Source organism: Agrilus planipennis, unplaced genomic scaffold, assembly GCF_000699045.2.
Source record: "Agrilus planipennis isolate EAB-ADULT unplaced genomic scaffold, Apla_2.0 scaffold264, whole genome shotgun sequence".
NCBI lineage: Eukaryota > Metazoa > Arthropoda > Insecta > Coleoptera > Buprestidae > Agrilus > Agrilus planipennis.
Window position 1 is genome coordinate 129,811 of NW_020438958.1, and position 10,003 is coordinate 139,813.

The 10,003-nt window shown below is 34.8% G+C and overlaps 1 protein-coding gene across 1 annotated transcript; it reads left to right on the forward strand.

The window, feature by feature from the left end:
- Window positions 1-7,014: 7,014 nt before the first annotated feature.
- LOC112904617 lies at window positions 7,015-9,192 on the forward strand. The gene has a single exon (XM_025975096.1). It carries the CDS (start codon window positions 7,015-7,017, stop codon window positions 9,190-9,192), a length of 2,178 nt encoding a protein of 725 aa, XP_025830881.1.
- The last annotated feature ends 811 nt before the right edge of the window (window positions 9,193-10,003 follow it).

Here is a 10,003-nt window from a genome sequence, read left to right on the forward strand (position 1 = left end):
AATATTATTATTAAGCATTTAACGTGCGACATTCGAGTGGGGTTTTAAAAAACACAGTATTAACACATTTCTCAGGTTGGGTTAATCAGAAACATTTAAGTACAATAATTTTATAGACAAATTGGCTCCAATAACAATAATTTATTGAGTAGAGTGTTTAAGAGTAGAGTTTGAATTTGAAGAAAAATAAGCTTATATACTAATTGGATGTGTCATGGTCGATGGCATGCTTCATAAGTAGAGGCAAAGCTCGCCGGATGTAACTCCTCCTCCCCTAGGATACAAGACGCCCTCGTTTTCAACGAATGCTGGATAAAAAGGGGCTGCAAATGGCTTATTATATAATTCCTAGAGTTGTTCGCCAGTTTATGTATCCATGTGGGGTAGACAGAACCAACTTTTGAGGCACAATGTCGTAATTAATACGATTAATAGTACGGCAGGGTGGTGATGATAGCCTGTAATGTGAAGAATAACTTCTATAGATGGAGTATTTTCTACTTTCTACAAGCAGTGTTGCTCTCTCTCGTGTTGATCTTGAGGTTAACTGTTTAGTTCAAGAAGCCCTTCTCTAGGGTAACAGTTTCAAACTGGACATCTCCTTTCTTGATTATGTGTAATTTCCTTTTCATATATCTATCTGCTTATGTCAATGATTTTCTCATAGTTGATTAAATAAGAATCACATTTACGTTCCAACTGTTTGTAGCCGTCATGAATAGGGTTCCATTTCGTAACGCCATGATTTCTTCATCGTGTCTTACATAAATGGTTGTGAATATTGGACAGCTTAGTAGAATTTGTCTTAGTTTGAATAGTACAATAGTATTGCTAATTATTCACGACAGCACAATTGTTGTACCATAGTGTAAAAGTTTTACGTTTCAACTTAAAAACAGAGGGTATTGGAAAGATAGCGCTTACTTTTATTAAGGGATAAATTTTGTTTACAGTGAATTGAACAGGTTTTATGATTGGAAAACTAATGTTGATTTATTGAAATTTTGTATTTGTAGCTAGCAATCGATTTTTTGAATAAATTTCTTCCAAATATCTAATCATCATCATGATCATCATTAGATCGTCAGTCCTAAGACTGGTTGGACACGTACCTCTATTCTTTCCTATCCTGAGCTAAACTTCGCATTTCCCTAAAACTAGAACAGCCCACATCCTTAACTATTTGCGAACAGAAGTCTAATCTAGGTCTACCTCTACCTCTCCTAACTCCTGTTTCTGCCTCTAATATGTCTCTGAGTAGACCTTCATGCCTAAGACGGTGTCCTACCAACCTATCTCGCCTATTTTTTATTGACTTCCATAGAGTCCTCTGTTTTCCTATTCTTTCTAATATCTCTTCATTTCTAACCTTTTCTACCCACGATATCCTCATCATCCGCCTATAACACCACATTTCGAACGCTTCTAACCTTTTCTTTTCCGCCGCTCCCACTGTCCATGTTTCGCACCCGTACAACGCCGTGCTCCAAACATACACCTTTAACAACCTTTTTCGAATTTCTAAATTAACCGTTCGCGAGCATAGAAGTGACTTCTTTTTATTAAAGGCGACACGACCCTGCGCTATCCTCTGCTTTATATCCCTACTACTCCTTCCATCCTCACTTATCTGACTTCCTAGGTATCTAAAATCAGCCACTTCTTCTAATTTTTCGTCTCCTATCTTTATATTCGCTCTTTCCCTACTTTTTCTTCCCTTGCATACCAGTATTTTAGTTTTACTTTTATTTATTTTCATACAGTACTGATCTGTCAGTACCGCTTCCATTTTATTTAAAGCTATCTCTAGGTCCTCCTTGCTAGATGCTAATACTGCTATATCATCTGCAAATCTAAGCATACTAATCTTTTGCCCTTGCACATCTATCCCTACAGTTGTACTGTCTTTAATGATGTTGATGGCGTCTTCGATGTATAGATTAAAAAGTAGCGGTGACAGTGTGCATCCCTGTCTGACTCCCTTCCTAATATTTACTTCTCTACGTTGCATCCCTAGCTCTATAACTGCCTGTTGCTCTTCATACAAACTAAGTATCACTCTTCTATCTTTGTAACTCATCGCCACATTTTTAAGTATATTTAACATCTTGTCATGTCATGAATTTATTTTTTAGTAATGGTTTCATAATTTGAAATATCTTCGCGTGGGAAAGTGATCCCTCCAAAGGTTGTAAATAGTTCAAATGGTTGGACGCAATGTTCGTTGAATGTAATATATCTATTTCATTTTGGAAATTACTTGTAGCAGTATTAAACGCATTGAATAACTTATTATAATTTCGTGATGTTCTTTCTTACTCCTCTAGTGTTACAAAATAAAGCAAACAAGTTTATTCAGCAAGATAGCGTACTTCCCCACAGTACCAGAACCACTTCCTAATTGTTAAACATCAATTTTGGAAATAATTGAATACGAAGTAATGGAGCAGTAAGTAAATTTCATAGAGGGTGTAAATTAGGTTTTAAATATTCATATTCATAATGCTGTTCAGAGTATCATAATGCGCTCTAATTTATGTACTGACAATTGATGAAGTATAATACAATGAAACACATTAAAATTAAGTTGGTACTTATTGGGGAATAATTTTTTTTTAAATTAATACGGCGCATGACAACAATACTCACTCCTCCTACACATATATTAGTATAGTAGTTGTACACGAGCTGTTACAGGTAACTTCGATCGATATATATTCAACTGTGCCTGAGCCATCATATAGTGTAATAAATAATACAACTTTGATACAAAAAGTACTATCATTCAGTGAATTCAACATAAGGATATGAGCTCAAACGATAATCCAGAGCAGCGGTAACGATAGAATAATATAGAAGGAATTTTATTGATCAGATTAAGAAACGAAGGTAAGCCGTTAAAGTAAAATACTTGCTCGAGTTGATGCACAAGGCAGGTTAGCAAGATGGAAAGAAATTACAATCAAGTTGCAGTTATCAAGTTGGAGGGATCTAAAAATTAGAATGTCTGGAAATTCCAAACTATGGCTTTCCTACGAACTCAAGGAGTAGGTGTACTGCAAGAAAGAAGTGTGATGTGACAAGATGGTCCTGAGCTGCAAAGTTAGATGGCATAGGATGCTAAACCTCAAACAATATTGGTCACAAGGATGACGGAGGTCATAATGTTGCATATAATCACTTGTACGACTGAATCAGGAAAGTGGAGAAAATTGTACAGTAATTATATACGAACAGAAATCTGAAATAAGCATTCGTACCGAGCAAAAGTGGTTTTTTCTGTATAAATACAGCGGAACAAAATAGCAAGGTCGAACGAGAAAATAGGACTTAGTAGAAGCAGTCAGGACATTGTTACATAAAAAGAGGCTGTCAAAGAAACTATGGGCGGAAGCAATTAATTGACCATATGTATTCAACAGAACTAGAAAAAGCAAAGGAAATTACGTTAAATAAGGAATTTAAGGTAAAAAACTTAAGAGTGTAACAGAAATAGGTGCCGAGCTTTGGAGGACATACAATAAGTAATCGTATGATGAGTTCAGCAGCGTGGTTAATAGCAAATTTTTTTTCACGCCTGTCCTGTGCAACTTAGGTGTCGTAATACTGAATAGCGTAGTACGATAAAAACTCTGCAGCTACATGGATGGATAAGTAAATATTGCCGATTATTTATAGAACGTCTAACGTAAACAAATAAACATAAGTAATTTAGTAGTACACATGATGAGACTAAATAAATTTAAATAAGTACATCACAGGCAGCATTATGCAACTGTAAAAGCACAAAAGAAAGAGAAAAATGTAAGTTGTAAATTTAATTTTATTTGTACTTATACATTAATCAAACAACCTGCTTTTCTGTTATTTCAACGGTATAAACATTGAAATAAATCTATTTTTATATAAAAAAATTGGTTTTTATTGTTTTTCAATATGGCGTACATTTTTGATCGATTTAACTATTTAAGAGGTTATTCTATATTGGAAAAGACATAAAAAAAAGTTACTTCCAAAATTGTCCTAGAACGTTATCACAAATAAAAAAAAAATATTTTGGAAACAATCGCCTGTTCTTAATGACTATTATAAAAATTATTAGCAGTTATTTTTTCCAAAATGAGTACCAATATGCCCTCAAAGAATAATCCAGATATCCTTCTGGGACCGAATCACTATGCTTATCGTCTTATGGGCTTTGTTTAATTTGAAACACTATAAAAAAATAGCAAAATTACAAGGTATTGAGTGCAAAACATTTACTTATTTTGTATAAATACTTAAATAGCATACAATGATACAATTCGTTGGTATCGCTTGGTGCGGAGTGCTTAGTGGAGAGAGTAATAGCGATGTAAACGGTCATGTCATAGTTTAGGTGCGTAATATCCGTTCATTGGTTGTGCTTAGTTGTTTAAAACAAATACATTGATTTTTTTGTGCTATTGTTAAAAAATGACGGCAGAATTTAATGACAAAGACAGCAGTTGTTGGATGAGTGTTTCGGACACTACTGTCATAAGACCAGGAGAAATCTCCGTTGTCACCTTACATAGCTGGTGCTGGATGTTCCTCATCATCTTTGCAATCACGTCTTATTTCAATTATCGGAACTTTTTAAGTACCTACTTGAAGAATCTGCGGGTAATAATATTACAGCTTTGTGTATGAAATGCCCAAAAGATCATATAACAAAAGTCAAAGGATATAATAACTGTACATCAAATGAATATCGAATGAGTTTTCCATTTACTCATTATGTGATTTGCAATAGTAATTGTATTACGTTTTCTTTATAATTTTATTTAATTTTGAACTTGAATTATTTGTGAATATTATTTCTACTTCAAACCAAAATATCTATAATAAAAGCATACTATCATAATAATGAGTTCTATTTGTAAACATATCTTCATATTATTGTAGCAAAGTAAAAAGTTGGCCAAAATTAACTCATTCGCGTTTCTAGGGGCGTCAGGATGTTCCGCGCTTCTAGTGTTAATGGATGTATTATTAACCTACTGATTTAGTACTATTAATTTTGTAGGTGTTCGGTACCTAATGGCACGGATGTAAACATATGCTCTATTCTTATATCAAGAGTAATTCGATATATGTGCAAAATCATCTAATAAGTAAAGGAAAAGTGCCAAGAAGTCAATTAATTTCCGAGTGGTTTTCCTAATACCTATTCTTACAATAAAATTATTCAAATTCGTAACTGGTAAACGCACATAAGACATACGCAAGCGTAGTATAAGCCGGTATACATATACTTACATATAATGGAAGTGTAATATTACGGCAGGTGACTGTCAGAATGTTTTTAAGAACTGTTGAGCATATAGTCTCTTCAATGTATTGTTGTCTGCAAAATCCGTATTAGAAAATTGATTTTTCAAAGAATTTTTTATTACCGAAAATTTAATTGTTTGAAACGCATTACGTTGCAAACTATAATTCACATTAGTATAAATCTTGTAGAAACTGCTTCCACTCACTGCAAGTCACCTTTTTGAAGATTTATTAAAACATTAATTAGGGTCCAAGATATTGCAAATTAAGTGCAAAAAAATGGTTACTTTTAACGTCTTTTTTGATTGCCTGAAGAGGTTGATCAACGTGTTAATGAAAGCTAGTGATGCATAAGAAATTAACATGTAAAACACTTATTTCATTCACGGCTCAGCTTCTAATTCATCAAATTGATCATAATATAGAAAGCTCTACAAACCTGTCATTTTAAATCTCAAACTCTAAACATTAAAACGAGAAATAAAGGCCCTTATCTTCTGTTACAGAATAGTTATATCAGTTTAATATCACGCCTAAAGTGTTGGGAAATATTAAAATTAAAGGAGACGAAAGTAAAGTTTCAAAAACATATATATATTAATAGTTCACAATAAATGTTTCAACAAAACATTATTTTCTTCAGGTGAAATATTAAAAAAAAATATTAAAAATGTCCGTCGCTGCCTAAACAGTACTGGGGCATTTGATGTAATAGTGATATTTAGTTATTTTTTTTTAATTTATTTGCATTTTTCTGAGTTTCTCTTCATTTCTGCAATATACACTTTTAATTTCAGCCTAGTGTTTGAGCATAGCCTGCCAAAACTGTAATTGCGTTACAAATAAGGTATTCATTTGTTTTTCTGAAGTAATACATAAAAGGAAAATAAAGAAGATCCTTTATACCGAAATGTCCGAAATTATGTTTGTATGAGGTATTTACGCACGCACACACTCACCCACCTACATAGATATTTAATTGTTAACTACTATAAAGTATAATTATGTATACAGTTTAGTGCGGATTTCTTAGATATGTTGTAAGCGGAGAAAGTAGAAAAATAATCAAAAAAGTTGCACTTTTTGATTCTTCTATAAGATGCATATACTCATATTCGATGTTTATAATATACAGGCCGCTCTATTTCAAATAGCACACTTAACCAAGAAGCGGAAAAGTTGTCGCAACAGAGATAGAATTTGGAGATGCACACATTTGAAGCAAAAATCCTACATATTATTTTTTTAGAACTTCTTCGTTTACTGCCTATAAATGTATCTGTTGAATTTGTAAGGATTTAGTTGTTTTTTTTTTGCATGTTTTGTCATGTCTTTGTTTGATACGAGCGGTATCTAGATCAAAGGCAAGTGCCGCGCTGGGGGCTGCCGATCCCTAGCCGTCTAGCCCAACAGCATTTGTGTTTTTGATTTGTTTAGTCTACCTATAGTGGTGGAAATAAGAATAAGTAAAATTTGGTATTTTTAGTTTAGTCAGTAATAGATAGTAGTAAGCGCAACATGTATTGAAGTAGTTTTGTTTTCCGCATTTTAAAATATAAAAGTTAATTCTCGTTTTGATATCTTCGTTGTTTATTTTCAACAAAATAATTTCCCTTGGATTCAGTTCCGCGACAAAACATTTTGCGACCGTGACAGGACTGTTTTTGGGTTATTATTATTGAATTATTGGTTTTTGGGTGTTGTATTAAAACGAGAAAAATGGAACCGTTGAAGAAGAAAAGAACTGTGTTAAGAATTGGTTTTACGAAGGCCCTGAATTCATTACAAGTGATGTTGGACAATGCAGAATCTACAATTGCAAGTTTGAGAGTCGCGTTTTGTACTTTGGAAGATAAGTTAACCGATTTAAATTATTGTCAAGATTCTATAATTGAGGCCATATTAGAGACCGCTACCGAGACTGAGTTACAAAAGGAGTACGATGAAGCAGATGAGTACAAGCATAGGTTTTTAACAGCCAAATACTTGTTCACCGAACGTACCATGGGTGATAGTAATTTAGTGCAAAATTTGGTTGATTGTGCGGTCCCGTCGGGTTCTTCTTCTAACGGTGAAAACAAGAGATCTTATAAGTTGCCGTCGATAGAAATTGTTAAGTTTAACGGAGACATTCGTGAGTGGCTGTCTTTTTGGAGTTGTTTCAAGAAAATCCATGAGGACAAAAATATGTGCAATGAAGACAAGTTCCAGTATTTGAAACAAGCGGTTGTGCCGGACTCAAGAGCAGCGGAGTTAGTTAAAAGTTACCCACCAACTGGAAGCAATTATGATAAAGTAATAAGAAGTTTAAAGAGTAGGTTCGGTCAAGACGAACTTTTGATTGAAGTTTACGTGCGTGAATTGTTGCAACTTGTGCTGCAAAATGCTATTAAAGGACGTGGTAATATTTCACTTGCAAGCTTGTATGATAGATTGGAATCTCATTTGAGGGCCCTGGAAACATTAGGAGTTACCACGGACAAGTGCGCGGCGATGTTGTACCCGTTAGTAGAATCTTCCTTGCCGGAGGACTTATTACGCGCGTGGCAACGCAGTGACGCTGGAAAACACAATTCGGACGCGGAAGATGGAAAACCGCGATCCAAAGACAGACTCACCCGTCTTATAGAATTTATCGAGAGGGAGGTACAAAGTGAGTTGCGAATTTCGTTGGCGTTACAAGGTTTTAATTTAGATACTGGGCACGAATCTGATATTAAGAAATCTAAGCCGTATAAATTTAATAGAAATATTCCGAGCGCGATGGGTTTGTTAATGACCAAAGGAAAAGACCACACCTGTATATTTTGCGACGCCAAAGATCACGAGAGTGAGGGTTGCAATAAAGCTAAAAGAATGAGTTTATCGGGTAAACAAGAGTGTGTGAAGAGAGCGCGTGCGTGTTTTAAGTGTCTTAAAATCGGGCATGGTTTCAAAACTTGTCGAGTCCGCGTAAAATGTTCGCGATGTGAACGAAGACACGTAAATTTGATGTGTCCAGATGAGAAACCAAGAGAACAAAGGGATGAAATTGCGAGCGCAGATACTTCCGCGCCAGTGCGGAAAGAGTTGAATTGTATCGCGAGCATTTCCAATAACAAAATGGTGTTCCTGCAAACATTAAAAGTAAAAATTTACAGCGATAATAGAGAACTGATTGCGCGCGTGTTGATTGATAGTGGATCACAAAGATCTTACGTGACGAAAGATATAATCGAAAAATTGGGTTACCAATCGGTGGGTGAACAAAGATTAAGTCATATGCTTTTCGGTGGCGGGCAGTCGGAAGTTGTCGCACACAAAGAATATCGCGTACGAATGCAAAGTTTAGAGAGCGATTTTGCGTGTAATTTCGTCGCGCTGGACCAAGAGGTCATTTGTGGTCGTATAGAACCTATTGAGAATAAAAAGTGGCTTCACGAACTAAACGAATTTAATATAAGATTAACGGATGTATGGGACTGTGACGATCCAATATCGATTCTTATCGGCGCCGATGTTGCGGGAAAAATATTGACCGGTTGTCGTAAAGAACTGAAGAGTGGTTTAGTAGCGTTCGAAACGTTGTTAGGTTGGACCATTATGGGCGCAGTAAGAAAAGAAAATGTACGGGAAAACTCTACTGTCGCCGCGATATCGTTGTACGTTAAAAATTGCGATTTGAAAGATTTGTGGTCTCTAGATGTGTTAGGTATAAGAGATCCTATGACGTATAGGACTTTTAAACAACAAGAAGAAGTGATGTACAGAGAATTCTTGGAAACCGTTTCTATCAACAGTGAAAATCGATATGAAGTACAGTTACCATGGTCGGAAAACCACCCCCCGCTGTCCGACAATAAAAGTGTTGCTATTAAACGTCTACAAACTACTACNATAGGCCCGACAACCCGATAACCTAAATAATGAAATGAAGTCTTTAGATCTAATTAAATTTAATAATAAATTTATGAATTCCGGAGAGATTCATCGTATTTTGCAAGCCATTAAATATGAGCCAAAATCGGTCAGATTTTGATTTTAAAATTTTTTTTGAGTATTTTTTTAGGAAAAGAAATAAGTAAGAGTGACAATTATTTCACTTTTTACTTTGCGACATAAATATTTTAAGTGCCTTGTGCCTTTGTTTAACGTGCTTCTAATTCTCTTTTTATTTTAGGGCAACATTATTATATTTAATAACGGGGACTTAAGACATTTGAAAGGAAGACGCAATAAATCCAATTAAGCAACTGTCTTATTTCAGGGAAGATAAGTGCTGTAATCCAGAACTCCATAATATATTTAGTACCTATTTATGTACCTTTTACAGAAACGGTAAGCAAAAAAGTAAGAAATATCATGTTAGCACAAAATTCTACAAACGAAAAGGCACAACGACTTACCTACTTGAACTTTCAAACTGTTTCACTAATTGTTTCATTCGAAAGAAAACCGTTAAATATTGCTGTCAAAGGTTAGCAAATACGCATTAGAAAGTTTCGCGACGAGTTCACCACCACCCGCGTTTAAATGCACACACGAAGTAAACTTGAGACAACTAAAATTTTATTTCACTATGGTTCGCTGTTGTAACGCAGGCGCCATACGTACCCTTGCTGCGTGTTTATGATCGTTAAGCAACACGCATATTCATATGTTAACCACAAAATATGTAGCGCGGCGTTCTAATAACTAATTGAATTCGTGTATAAAGGTTAATCAACAT